Source organism: Theropithecus gelada, chromosome 15 (genome assembly GCF_003255815.1).
Source record: "Theropithecus gelada isolate Dixy chromosome 15, Tgel_1.0, whole genome shotgun sequence".
NCBI classification, from domain to species: domain Eukaryota; kingdom Metazoa; phylum Chordata; class Mammalia; order Primates; family Cercopithecidae; genus Theropithecus; species Theropithecus gelada.
The window spans coordinates 36,303,523-36,319,123 of record NC_037683.1 but is presented as its reverse complement, the minus strand read 5'-3'; the positions used below and the strand labels follow the sequence as shown (position 1 = coordinate 36,319,123).

The 15,601-nt window shown below is 38.6% G+C and overlaps 1 protein-coding gene across 1 annotated transcript in view; it reads left to right on the top strand.

Moving 5' to 3' along the window:
• Positions 1-13,460: 13,460 nt before the first annotated feature.
• Positions 13,461-15,601, top strand: part of LOC112607694 (olfactory receptor 13D1-like) — a 4,849-nt gene continuing 2,708 nt past the window's right edge. Inside the window, 1 exon segment of the mRNA XM_025358865.1 lies at positions 13,461-13,525. Coding sequence (XP_025214650.1) covers positions 13,461-13,525 — 65 coding nt within the window.

Here is a 15,601-nt window from a genome sequence, read left to right as displayed (position 1 = left end):
GTTTTTACTTAATAGCCAGTCACTCGATATAACCCAAGTGCCAATCAATAAGCAAATGGATTCACAAACTATGGTCTAATCATACAACAAAATACCACTCAGTATGGTGAAATAAAAGGAATAAATTACTGATGCATGCAACAATGTGAATGAATTTCAAAACCAATGCTAGAAGGAAGAAGCCTTCAAAATAGAGTACATACTCAAGTTCTGAAATAGGTAAAAATAATCAATGGTATTAAAATATCAGAAAGGTGGATGCCTTGGTATAGCTGGGGCACAATAATTAATATGTTTTAACAAGCGTGTTTAAGTATTTACATTTAGTGTGAATGTTTATGTTTGATTATTTCATACTCATTTGGTGTTTGTTTTTAAGATACTGTGCTTTTTAATTTTTTTGACAAGTTTCCTGCCTTCTATTGAATTGGTGAGATTTTCTTTGCTTCCTATTATTCCCTTGACTGCTTTAGGAGTATTACATCCTATTTTTATTGTTGTAATATTTCCCTTAAATTTTTATGATAGTTATTTAACTGAGCAAATTCTCTAGTTAATATCTCTGTGATCCTCCTGAATATTATAGAACTTTAAGATGTTTATATCTGATTTCTAACTGCCACAGTCTTCCATGTTATTGATGTTTAAACTTTCATTTTTACCTTGTATTCTCCCCCAGTTTATTGCTATCTTTTTAAGTAAAATTAGTGACCATTTGGATTTATCCATATATTTACCAATTTGTTTGCATACTCTGATTTTTTTCATGCCATGACTTTCATCTGGGTACAACTTCTTTGGGAGGGCAGCATTCTATGTATGGTAAAAATCTCTTGATCTAAAAGATTCTTTATTTGGCTTTCTCTCTCTTGAAAGATGGTCTAGTCTGGTATAGAATTGTAGGTTTTCGGTTATCTTTCTTGAGCAATTTAAAGATATGTTTACTTTGGCTTTGGGCCCCTATTCTAATTGATGACACTTCTACTTTATTCTTTGTTTTAAACTATTTGACAAAATAAATACTATGGATATTACATGATATTAAAACTTAATGGGATTATTCATCATTAAGAGGAGTCTGATCTTCATTGTTTTTATTTCTATTTGGATGCTTTCATACATTGTTTTATTTAATCCTCAAAATAATCAGTATCTTCATTTCATACAGAAATAATAGTATATGGCTGGGCACAGTGACTCAAGCCTGTAATCCCAGCACTTTAGGAAAGGCTGAGGTGGGAGGATCACCTGAGGCCAGGGGTTGGAGACCAGCCTGGCCAACATGGTGAAACCCTGTCTCTAATAAAAATATAAAAAGTTAGCCAGGTGTGGTGGTGTGTGCCTATAATCCCAGCTACTCAGGAGGCTGAAGCAGGACAATCGCTTGAACCTGGGAGGCAGAGGTTGCAGTGAGTTGAGATCACACCATTGCACTCCAGCCTGGGTGACAAGAGTGAAACTCTGTCTCAAAAAATAAATAAATGAATAAATAAATAGGTGGTGGCCGGCAAGATGGCCAAATAGGAACAGCTCTGGTCTGCAGCTCCCAGCAAGATCAATGCAGAAGGCAGGTGATTGCTGCATTTCCAACTGAGGTACCCAGCTCATCTCACTGGGACTGGTTAGACAGTGGGTGCAGCCTACAGAGGGTGAGCTGAAGCAGTGTGGGGCGTTGCCTCACCCAGGAAGTGCAAGGGGTCAGGGAATTCCCTCCCCTAGCCAAGGGAAGCCATGAGGGACTGTGCCCTGAGGAACAGTGCCTTCCAGCCCAGATACTATGCTTTTCCCATGGTCTTCACAAGCCACAGACCAGGAGATTCCCTCAGGTGCCTACGCCACCAGTGCCCTGGATTTCAACACAAAACTGGGCAGCCATTTGGGCAGACACTGAGCTAGCTGCAGGAGTTTCTTTTCATACTCCACTGGTGCCTAAAACACCAGCGAGACAGAACCATTCACTCCCCTGGAAAGGGTGCTAAAGCAAGGGAGCTAAGTGGTCTAGCTCACTGGACTTCACCCCATGGAGCCCAGCAAGCTAAGATTCACTGGCTTGAAATTCTTGCTGTCAGCACAGCAGTCTCAAGTCAACCCAGGATGCTCAAGCTTGGTTGGGGGAGAGGCATCTGCCATTACTGAGGCGTAAGTAGGTGGTTTTCCCCTCACAGTGTAAACAAAGTCACCAGGAATTCGCACTGGGTGGAGCTCACTGCAGCTCGGCAAGGCCACTGTAGCCAGATTGCCTCTCTAGATTCTGCCTCTCTGGGCAGGGCATGTCTGAAAGAAAGGCAGCAGCCCCAGTCAGGGGCTTATAGATAAAACTCCCATCTCCCTGGGACAGAGCACCTGGGGGAAGGGGTGGCTGTGGGCACAGCTTCAGCAGACTTAAACATTCCTGCCTGTCGGCTCTGAAGAGAAGAGTGGATCTCCCAGGACAGCACTCAAGCTCTGCTAAGGGACAGACTGCCTCCTCAAGTGGGTCCCTGACCCCTGTGTCTCCTGACTGGGAGACACCTCCCAGCAGGGGTCAACAGACACCTCATACAGGAGAGCTCTGGCTGGCATCTGGCAGGTGCCCCTCTGGGAAGAAGCTTCCAGAGGAAGGAACAGGCAGTAATCTTTGCTTTTTTGCAGCCTCCGCTGGTGATAACCAGGCAAACAGGATCTGGAGTGGACCTCCAGCCAACTCCAGCAGACCTCCAGCAGAGGGGCCTCACTGTTAGAAGGAAAACTAACAAACAGCAAAGAATAGCATCAACATCAACAAAAAGGACATCCACACAGAAACCCCATCTGAAGGTCACCGACATCAAAGACCAAAGGTAGATAAATCCATGAAGATGAGGAAAAACCAACCCAAAAAGGCTGAAAATTACAAAAACCAGAATGTCTCTTCTCCTCTAAAGGATCACAGCTCCTCACCAGCAAAGGAACAAAACTGGACAGAGAATGAGTTTGATGAATTGACAGAAGTACACTTCAGAAGGTGGGTAATAACAAACTCCTCCGAGCTAAAGGAGCATGTTCTAACCCAATGCAAGGAAGCTAAGAAACTTGAAAAAAGCTAGAGGAATTGCTAACTAGAATAATCAGTTTAGAGAAGAATATAAATTACCTGATGGAGCTGAAAAACACAGCACTAGAACTTCGTGAAGCATACACAAGTTTCAGTGGCCGAATCGATCAAGCGGAAGAAAGGATATCAGAGATTGAAGATCAACTTGATAAAATAAAGCATGAAGACAACATTAGAGAAAAAAGAATGAAAAGGAATGAATAAACCTCCAAGATATATAGGACTATGTGAAAAGACCAAACCTATGTTTGATTGGTGTACCTGAAAGCGACGGGGAGAATGGAACCAAATTGGAAAACACACTTCAGGATATCATCCAGGAAAACTTCCCCAACCCAGCAAGACAGGCCAATATTCAAATTCAGGAAACACAGAGAACACCACAGAGATATTTCTTTAGAACAGCAACCCCAAGACACATAATTGTCAGATTCACCAAGGTTGAAATGAAGGAAAAAATGTTAAGGGCTGCCAGAGAGAAAGGTCAGGTTACCCACAAAGGGAAGCCCATCAGACTAACAGTGGATATCTCTGCAGAAATCCTACAAGCCAGAAGAGAGTATTCAACATTCTTAAAGAAAATAATTTTCAACCCAGAATTTCATATCCAGCCAAACTAAACTTCACAAGTGAAGGAGAAATAAAATCCTTTACAGAAAACCAAATGCTAAGAGATTTTGTCACCACCAGATCTGCCTTACAAGAGCTCCTGAAGGAAGCACTAAACATGGAAAGGAACAACCGGTATCAGCCACTGCAAAAACATACCAAATTGTAAAGACCATTGACACTATGAAGAAGCTGCATCAACTAATGGGCAAAATAACCAGCTAGCATCATAATGATAGGATCAAATTCACACATAACAATATTAACCTTAAATGTAAATGGGCTAAATGCCCCAATTAAAAGACATAGACTGGCAATATTGGATAAAGAGTCAAGACCCATCAGTATGCTGTATTCAGGAGACCCATCTCACATGCAAAGACACACACAGGCTCAAAATAAAGGGATGGAGGAAGATTTACTAAGCAAATGGAAAGCAAAAAAAAAAAAGCAGGGGTTGCAGTCCTAGTCTCTCATAAAACAGACTTTAAACCAACAAAGATCAAAAAAGACAAAGAAGGGCATTACATAATGGTAAAGGGATTAATTCAACAAGAAGAGCTAACTATCCTAAATATATATGCACCCAATACAGGAGCACCCAGATTCATAAAGCAAGTTCTCAGAGAGTTACAAAGAGACTTAGATTCCCACACAATAGTAGTGGGAGACGTTAACACCCCACTGTCAGTATTAGACAGATCAACGAGACAAAAAATTAACAAGGATATTTAGGACTTGAACTCTGCTCAGGACCAAGTGGACCTAATAGACATCTATAGAACTCTCCACCCCAAATCAACAGAATATACATTCTTCTCAGTGCCACATTGCACTTATTCTAAAATTGACCACAGAATTGGAAATAAAAAACTACTCAGCAAATGCAAAAGAACGGAAATCATAACAAACAGTCTCTCAGACCACAGTGCAATCAAATTAGAACTTAGGATTAAGAAACTCACTCAAACCTGCACAACTACATGGAAACTGAACAAACTTCTCCTGAATGACTACTGGGCAAATAACAAAATTAGGGCAGAAATATGTAAGTTCTTTGAAACCAATGAGAACAAAGACACAACATACCAGAATCTCTGGGACACAGCTAAAGCAGTGTTTAGAGGAAAATTTATAGCACTAAATGCCCACAGGAGAAAGCAGGAAAGATCTAAAATCAACACTCTAATATCACAATTAAAAGAACTAAAGAAGCAAGAGCAAACACTTTCAAAAGCTAGCAGAAGACAAGAAATCAGAGCAGAACTGAAGGAGATAGAGACACAAAAACCCTTCAAAAAAACCAATGAATCCAGAGGTGGTTTTTTGAAAAGATTCACAAAAAAAGATAGACCACTAGCCTGACTAATAAGGAAGAAAAGAGAGAGAATCAAATAGATACAATAAAAAATGATAAAGGGGATATCACCACTGATCTGATCCTACAGAAATACAAACTACCGTCAGAGAATACTACAAACACCTCTTCACAAATAAACTAGAAAATCTAGAAAAAAATGGATAAATTCCTGGACATATACACCCTCCCAAGACTAAACCACCAGGAAGAAGTAGAATCCCCAAATAGATCAATAACAAGTTCTGAAATTGAGGCAGTAATTAATAGCCTACCAACCAAAAAAATCCAGAACCAGACAGATTCACAGCTGAATTCTACCAGAGGTGAAAAAAAAAAAAAAAAAGGAGCTGGTATCATTCCTTCTGAAACTATTTCAAACAACAGAAAAATATGGACTCCTCCCTAACTCATTTTATGAGGCCAGCATCATCCTGATACCAATACTTGGCAGAGACGCAACAAAAAAAGAAAATTTCAGGCCAATATCCCTATGAACATCAATGCGAAAATCCTCAATAAAATACTGGCAAACTGAATCCAGCAGCATATCGAAAAGCTTATCTACCATGATCAAGTCAGCCTCATCCCTGGGATGCAAGGCTGGTTCAACATACACAAAACAATAAACATAATCCATCACATAAACAGAACCAATGACAAAAACCACATGATTATTGATTATCTCAATAGATGCAGAAAAGGCCTTCAATAAAATTCAACATCTCCTCATGCTAAAAACTCTCAATAAACTAGGTATTGATGGAACGTACCTCAAAATAATAAGAGCCCTTTATTACAAACCCACAGCCAATATCATACTGAATAAGCAAAACCTGGAAGCATTCCCTTTGAAAACCAGCACAAGACAAGGATGCCCTCTCTCACCACTCCTGTTCAACATAGTATTGGAAGTTCTGGCCAGGGCAATCAACCAAGATAAAGAAATAAAGGGTACTCAAATAGGGAGAGAGGAAGTCAAATGGTCTCTGTTTGCAGATGATATGGTTTTCTATTTAGAAAACCCCATCGTCTCAGCCCAAAATCTCCTTAAGCTGATAAGCAACTTCAGAAAAGTCTCAGGATACAAAATCAATGTGCAAAAATTGCAAACATTCTTATACACCAATAATAGACAGAGAGCCAAATCATGAGTGAACTTCCGTTAACAATTACTACAAAGAGAATAAAATACCTAGGAATACAACTTACAAGGGATGTGAAGGACCTGTTCAAGGAGAACTACAAACCACTGCTCAAGGAAATAAGAGAGGACACAAACAAATGGAAAAACATTCCATGCTCATAGACAGAAAGAATCAATATTGTGAAAATGGCCATACTGCCCAAAGTAATTTATAGATTCAATGCTATCCCCATCAAGCTACCATTGATTTTTTCTTCACAGAATTAGAAAAAACTACTTTAAATTTCATGTAGAACCAAAAAAGAGCCCATATAGCCAAGAGAATGCTAAGCAAAAAGAATAAAGCTGGAGTCATCACACTACCTGACTTCAAACTATATTACGAGGCTACAGTAACCAAAACAACATGGTACTGGTACCAAAACAGATATAGAGACCAATGGAACAGAATGGAGGCCTCAGAAATAACGCTGTACATCTACAACCATCTGATCTTTGACAAACATGACAAAAACAAGCAATGAGGAAAGGATTCCCTATTTAATAAATGATGTTGGGAAAAATGGCTAGCCATACGCAGAAAATTGAAACTGGACCCCTTCCTTAAACCTTATACAAAAATTAACTCAAGATGCATTAAAGATTTAAATGTAAGACCTAAAGCCATAAAAATCCTAGAAGAAAACCTAGGCAATACCATTCAGGACATAGGCATGGACAAAGGCTTCATCACTAAAACACCAAAAGCAATGGCAACAAAAGCCAAAATTGACAAATGGGATCTAATTAAAGAACTCTTACACAACAAAAGAAACTATCATCAGAGTGAACAGGCAACCTACAGAATGGGAGAAAATTTTTGCAATCTATCCATCTGACAAAGGGCTAATATCCAGAATCTACAAAGAACTTAAACAAATTTACAAGAAGAAAACAACCCCATCAAAAAGTGGGCAAAGGACATGAAGAGACAATTCTCAAAAGAAGACATTTATGCAGCCAACAGACACATGAAAAAAAGCTCATCATCACTGGTCATTAGAGAAATTATAGATACACTCAAGCAAAAAGCAATAAATTGACAAAGATTGACCGTGAGATAACAGAGATGATGCAATGAGCACACAAGAATTTTCAAGTAGATATTATAGCTATGCTCAAGAACGTTTTAAATGTTCATATGAATAAACAAATATGAAATTTTAAGTAAGAAAAACCAAACTATAAAAAAGGACCAACTGAAAATTCTAGAACTAAAATGTGCAATATCTACTATTTTTTTAAAAATTGGAAAATTTAACAACAGAGTAAAGATGGCATAAGAAAAAAGTCAGTAAAAGTAGATCAACAGTAGTTATGCAATTAAAAAACAGAGGAATAAAAAGACTTGCCAGAATTGCCTGTACAACAGTAATCTCCTTTCTGCCTTGAAAACCTAGATTTTTTTAAAAAACTATCAGGCAGCATCATGTTCAGGAATGGTGGAGCCAGAGAAGCATGACTATTTTGGGCTAATATGTTAACATCATCTCCTTTGTAACTGATGTTTTAGAGGTAGTCTTATGACCTAGTTCTGGAAAATGAGAATGAGAATGAATGAGCTGGGGCTTGTGGGAATGTTTCTCGCTCTGAAAAAGAGCAATAAACAGGTACATGACCTATCTTCCTGCCTCTTGAAGCGCAAGGATTTGATTTCTGGAGCTGCAAGCATACCAACAATAGCCAGGAAAAAGGGGAAAAAAAAAAAACAGCAAAAGCCTTGTGTCCTTGATGACTTTTCTGAACCTTGAAACCACCAAACTATGGACTTATTATGTGAGATAATAAATACTTCACCATACAATACACATTAAGGTTGCATTTTCTCTAAATTGTATCCAAGGAGTCCTTGCTGACAGCAAAACTTACTCAAGGCCTACTTCCCTAAGAGTTCACTGAGTCCCATGATCACATAAGGTGACAACTTCTTCCTTTGAGCCAGGACTTTTTCTTTTGAACACATGTCCTACTTTGTCTTGAATAGTCATGGTTTGTCTTTTTCCAGCATAATTATTAATTGCATTCCCTTTTACTCTCAAAAAAAAAAAAAAACAAAAACTACATTTGGAGGAAACTTAAAATCTCCATATCTATTTTATTTTGACCCTTCTAATAGTTTCATTTTAGATTATCTTCTGCTTATTTATGTACTCCCCACTAAATGACAGGGCAAGAACTTGTATTTTTTTTGCTGTTGTATATCCCCACAACAATAAGTGAACATATTTGGCATCAAAATTTAGCAAACGGTCTGTCACATGGTTGAATATTAAAAGAAAAGGTAAGTAGAACTGAAACAGAAATGATACATATTCCATATAATTCAACCACAATTGTTACTCTTTTCAAATTATAGGTTCCATCCTCTTATTTCATGATGTATTTACTATAGATGTGCTGACGTTTTCACGAAAGTGAATGTTCTCCTAACTAAGGCCTACACAATTGCAGACGTGCTGGAAAAACATAAGTGGGATGGAATTAAAACACTAAAACCTGGGGTTGGCAAAGCAGGGTCAGGGGCCAGAAGAGGACAGAAGATAAGGAGAGTTAGAGGAGCTGGTTGAGAAGCCATGGCAGGAGTGTGTCCATTCCCTTGAAGTTGTGCTTTGGTTATTACACCCTTATGTCTGCTTCATCCCACTAAGAGAAAAATGTACATCACACTCATTTTCCATTCTATAAGAAGGACATTATGAGAATTTCTGACAATGAGAATTGGTTTTTATTCAGAGAGAATTAGAATAAATGGAATCTCTGATTCCAATCTTCCAACAGTGTCTTACCTTCAAAAAGTCAAAGAAAAGTATAAAAGTATAAAAGAATTCTCATATTCTAAGAACGCAATAGAAAACGGTTTCACTTCCACTTGTTATATGTTTTTACCCTCTCCATTTTCCTTTTTAAAATATTATAACATTTATTAAAATTGCTTAATAAAATAACATGAGAAAACACATACAACATATTGTTAATGTTAACAGCAGGTTATAAAAAAGAATATGCAGTCTGCTTTTAAGGTTGTTTTGTTTTGTTTTGTTTTGTTTTGTTTTAGACGGAGTCTTGCTCTGTCACCAGGCTGGAGTGCAGTGGTACAATCTTGGCTCACTGCAACCTCCACCTCCCAGGTTCAAGCGATTCTCCTGCCTCAGCCTCCCAAGTAGCTGGGATTACAGGCACGCAACACCATGCCTGGCTAATTTTTGTATTTTTAGTAGAGACAGTTTCACCATGTTGGCTAGGATGATCTCGATCTCCGGACCTCGTGATCCACCCACCTCGGCCTCCCAAAGTGCTGGGATTACAGGCATGAGTCACCACGCCCAGCCTAAGTTATTATTATAGGTAGTATATGCATAAAAATATGTCAAAATATCAACAGTTATATCTGAAATTATGGGTGACTTTCATTTCCTCCTTTGGGCTTTTCTGAATGTCCCAAATTTTCTACAATGAATATGTGTTATTTCTACAATCAAGAAAAAAATGAATTCAAAGTTAAAGAAAAATTGCCGTTTAATAAGTAAGATACCCTTAGGTCTTTGAGACATTATTCTTAATATATCTAAAAGTTGCCACCTTTATCGTGACTTAGTGATTCAACTTTAAATCACTTGTGGGATTACACAGTGTCTTAGAAGAAAACAAGGGAGGATTTAAATTGGCTACCAGGCTACTGGTGGGTCCTCTGGAAAAACTTAGGACCCAGAGGTTAGAGGGTACTTAGGTCGATGCAGATTGATTTACTATTGATTCAAACTTATGACGTGAATTTCTAATGGGGATGAAAGCTTTATTTTCAGTCTGCCCCCTCACCGCTACTAACAGACATCTGGAACTGAGGTATACTTGCCTACAGTTTCTACAGCAAGACTGTAGTACAGTGAGAAAGTCGCTATGATTCAAACAAATCTGAAGACGAACAGCCACAGTGACTTCTGTAAATAGACAGAAAAAGATAGTGACACACTAGAGAAAAAGAATGCTGAAGAGAAATATCTGTGCTTATGTCTACAATGGCTTTGTTGTTTTGAAGACTGAAGTTGCAATAAGCCATATTATTTATTTATATGGCAAATTTGAGGATTTCTACACTGATGCCTAAATGAGGACAATTAGAGCAGAGTTTATTTTCAGAAAGGAGAGGGAATATGTGAACTAGGAATTAGGAATGCTTATTTTATTTGAAAAATCTGGAACACAACAGTGGAAAAAATCAAGGGAAATAAGGTATTACTGGATGAAGAAAATACTTGGATATTTATGCAGCTCACTTTAAATTAGTAGTTTTTCCTCACCATGGAAAATGAAAGAATAGAGGCCTTAGGAGATCGGATTAAACTAACTTTGTGTATGTGCAGTCCCTTTGTGCCAAGATCTTTCAGGTATGTTATGTTAATCCTCACAACAACCCTACAAAGTAGATACCGTTACCTCATTGTACATCATTCTCACTTCCAACAAGACTGCTCTTTCCATTAAAACAGAGTACTTCTCCATAAAGATGCCTTACTAGCAGGAAGAACAAAGGGGTAAGAGAAATGGATCACACTAGGCTTCCACGGTGCAGCCCTAGAAATGATTAGACATAATATCCTGCATGTGCTAACAAATCCCAGAGGCATCCCCATGACTCAGATAAAGACTCCTACAACATAAGGGCTTAAAGCTTCGGCTGTATTCCTAGCAATGTTAGTGAAAAAACACAGAATAATCTTAAGGCTGTGTAAAGAAAGGAAAAGATAATAATTCTAACTCACCCAGTATTGCTTATTATCAGCTTCCTTCAGGGCTCGTAGAGAGTTATTTATTTGGACAAGCATTGGGGATCTCCTTGTTTTTCTCATATTGTGAACAGCAAAGTTGTTTTATAAACGGTAGGAAAAATCTGGATGAAGCAGGATATAGGATGTAATATTTAGTGCTGAAATTCCCTCCTGAAGAAACCTTTCCTGGTGGGTATAACATACCCTGCTTCAAAAGGTTCCTTGGGTTAAAAATCAGGCAATCTGGGTGAGTGCTCATGTGTTACAACTACTCTCTCCTGCTAGTAAACATGGGAGAAGAAGGGTGAATGCTTCACAATCCACAGTTCTCATGTGAAGTTTGCGTTCTTCCCATAGGTGATGCCCAATACTGAGAATCGATTTTTGATGGAGACTTTGGGGAGAGATGAATAAAATCTGGAGAATCAAGAAACTGAAATTCTACATTTTTATAACAAAGAAAAAACCAGAGGTAACAGAAGCCCCTGATGTTTCCCTAGCCTCCCTCCCACCCACCAGGCATTACCTCTGTCTTTCTTTTTCTTGTGTGATACTGCCGGATGCTCTACAGTGCTTCCTATCAGCACTGCTAAGTTTGATCACATTCTAAATGGTAGGTTCTAGAATCTTTTTGCAATAACTGAGGCTGTATCAGTATGTCTCCTGATGATGAATATACGTGTTAGATTCATTGGTGGACATAAGAACACTAAATGGCATTGAATTAATCTATGTAATATGATATAACATAAAGCCCCTCTCCAACTTCCTGTTCATTGTCTGTTTTATTTCCTACTTGGTTTTTAGAGAAAACTGTCCATTCTACACATTTTTGCCACTATTACCTTCCAGGAAAAATGTGAAAACACTATTTCTGATATATATAATAATAACATATAGGTTAATTAAAAATTGTTTGGAAAATATGGAGAAGATAAATTATTAGTGCCATAAGTCTCACATTCCAGAGAAATCCACAGTTAACATTTTGGTGGTGTTTCTTCAGACACATAAGTACAAAATTGCAATCATTTTTATTATTAGAAACTTCTTTCTTTTTTAATATTATACATGTGCATTGCCCCTTGTCCTTACTATACTCCAAGACTACAATCTGCAGTGGTGGTACTATCTGACAGATTAGTCTCACATGTATACCATGCCTATCACATGCCAGAAAGTCAGCATTCTAGAAGAAAAACTTAGAGCAACTGTGAAAGCATGATGGAACTTGAAATATGATAGTACATGCAATGATATTTTTTCTATTGTTGGATCATTCAGGGGAAGATGTTAAATAATAATGCATTTTTGAATGACTTTTAGGAAAATGCCTCCAATGTCTCACCATTTGTAATTATACTGATCAACTGTTAAAGAGAAATAATCTTCATTATCTTAATGAATTATTCTCCTAAGCTTAGATTACTGAGACATTTTACTAAGAGTGAATGTTGTATTCTAGCAAATGCTTTTTGGCATCTAGTTAGATGACAATGTGTTTTACTTTTGTTACCTATTTGCTTCATATATTGATAGATTTCTAATTTGGAATTCCATGTATTAATAAAAACAAATGACATTATTTTAGTATACAGTTTGGATGTACTCTGTATTTCTGTACATGTATTTCATAAATTGGATTGATCGTAGTTTTATTGAGAGTTTTCAGTAAAAGGCTATCTTAGGTTGGTAAAATAATTTCCAAGGTATACTATTAACCTTTTTTACGTAAGTTACATAGCACATAAATTATTTGTTTCTTATAAGTATAAAATAATTATCAAAACCATTCTTTACCCAGTGTCCATTTTGGAAGTGTAGTACTCACAGCGGGACCCCTATTAGGTATCACACAGTATATATGGCATAGTACGTGTGCAATAAACGAGTAAGTGAAGGTTGCTGTGGGGGCAAAAAGCACATCGTAGGGGCACCTACTCAAAGAGGTGAAAAAGTTTTCCTAGAAAATACCTAAATTGAGAGAAGTCCTTCCAGCTTAAGAAAAAAGCATGTACAAATGAATGGAGAAAAAGGCAGTATTGCGGGGAGGGAAAAAGAAACTCAGCATGCTCATTGCAGAGCATCGGGGGTGTCAACAGGAACTTTGGAATTTCTACATTAGAGGGGCCTAGGGATGACAATGTGGTCGGAGGATGAGCTGGGGGCTTTTCTTGAAGTTCTGTTGCATAGCAGGCATACTGTTTTTCCTCAGACCATATTTCTCTGCTTACATGTCTTTTGTGGGGAAGCTGGTGAATATTATTGGGAAGCAAACCTACTCAATAATGCTTTCCTTGACATTATCATGGGAGAAGAAATGGCTGAAGTGGGGAGAAAAAAAGGGAACTGAAGGAGTTTTGTGATAGGTGAATGGTTTTTTTGTGAAGTTATTTTTGTCTTCTCTTCTTCACCCTTAATTCTGGAAAAATATGCTCCCTTACCTGGGACCTTTTTTGAACAGAGAAAATGACAGTCATTTTTTCTTCACCCATTTCTCCTCAAGCACCTCACTTCAGGATAGAAGTATTAAGGTTAGTACACTTTCTTTAACAGTAAAAATTGGCTCCTTTTCCTTCTCCTCCTTCTTTTTCTCCTTCTCTCCCTTCACAACAACTATCTTCCAACAAATTAAAACTGCTGCCTTAACTGATTTCTTTGTGGAAATAAGTCCATGTGCCAGTGTGACTAGAAACAGGAAAGGACGTGTAGAAGAAGGAAATATTTTCTAATATACTAGGATAGTGGTACCATCGTCTCTCTCTTCAACTTTACTAAAATCACTGTTTACATGATATTCTCTAAGAGGAAGAGAAATGATACGGAAAAGGAATGAAAAGGAAATAACTTTCCTGTATTGTCCCTTATAGGAAGATAGGAATGCTGCTGTCTATGACCAGACAAGAAATAAGCCCCCCATCCACGTCTTCAAGCTCTTTGGATACAGAAAGACCAGAGAAAATGTGTGGTTTGGGGCAAGGAGATGATCAGCAAGAAATATTTTCATTTACCACCAAAACCCAGGGAACTCTAGCTATGACAGAGATAGGCTAACAAAGTTACACACATAGTATACAAAGTATCCTTTATCTAGTAAGTCCATACTTTCGTTGGGCACTTAACAGAATAAATATGAAACAAACGCAGGATGGCTGAGTTTTGTTTTGTTTTGTTTTGTTTTTGAGAAGGAGTCTGGCTCTGTCGCTCAGGCTGGAGTGCAGTGGCGGGATCTCGGCTCACTTCAAGCTCTGCCTCCCAGGTTCACGCCACTCTCCTGGATGGCTGAGTTTTTAATGACATGGGGCTAAAGTTATAAGTAGGCAGAACTAGCAAAAGATGAGTCGGGATGGAAAAGGTAGAAAAGGCAGGTATTAGGACAATTAAAGATCCTGAAATGCATACTGATTTGCAGAGTAAAAACAAAGGCTAGAGGATTCCAGGTGTGTGGCTGGTAGAAGCAAATGTGATAGTAAGAATTCTCATGTCATTGTTCTTGATTATGCTAATTCTCATAATTGTGAAATTGCCTGCTACATGTAGACAACCAAAAAGACCACATTACAGCGGGGTGCAGTGGCTCACACCCTTAATCCCAGCACTTTGGGAGGCCAAGGTGGGCGGATCACGAGGTCAGGAGATCGAGACCATCCTGGCTAACATGGTGAAAACCCTGTCTCTACTAAAAAGACAAAAAAATTAGCTGGGCGTGGTGGCGGGTGCTGTAATCCCAGCTACTCGTGAGGCTGAGGCAGGACAATGGCATGAACCCGGGAGGTGGAGCTTGCAGTGAGCCGAGATCAGGCCACTGCACTCCAGCCTGGGTGACAGAGCGAGACTCTGTATCAAAAAAAAAAAAAAAATTCCAAAGGCTACAAGAAATAAAAGGCTGTGATCCAGCTTTCAGAGTTTACTAGCATATCATGTGTAATCAGAAATAAAACAAGCAAGTGATGCTTGTTATGTAAGTTTAACACAGCAAGAAACGTTTATGGAATTGTCTCTTGCTTGGAATCAGTGTAGGAATCTGTGAGTAGTATGGTCTAGTGGGTAAAAGGGTTTACTCTGGAGCCAGGCAACTGAATATTGGATTTTGGCTTTGGGATATATTATCTCTGTGACCTTGTGAAAGTTACTTAAACTTTCCTTTGTCTCTGTTTCATCTCTGTAAAATGGGAGTTAAATATGGTATCTGTGTCAGTGACTTGCACTGAAGATTAAGTGATTAATACATTCAATGTGCTTGCAGCAGTGAAACGTGCTTACAAAAAAGTGCTCAATAAAAATTAGCCAGTGTCGGCCGGGCGCGGTGGCTCAAGCCTGTAATCCCAGCACTTTGAGAGGCCAAGACGGGCGGATCACGAGGTCAGGAGATCGAGACCATCCTGGCTAACACAGTGAAACCCCGTCTCTACTAAAAAAATACAAAAAAATAGCCGGGCGAGGTGGCGGGCGCCTGTAGTCCCAGCTACTCGGGAGGCTGAGGCAGGAGAATGGCGTAAACCCGGGAGGCGGAGCTTGCAGTGAGCCGAGATCGCACCACTGCACTCCAGCCTGGGCGACAGCGCCAGACTCCGTCTCAAAAAAAAAAAAAAAAAAAAAAAAAAAAATTA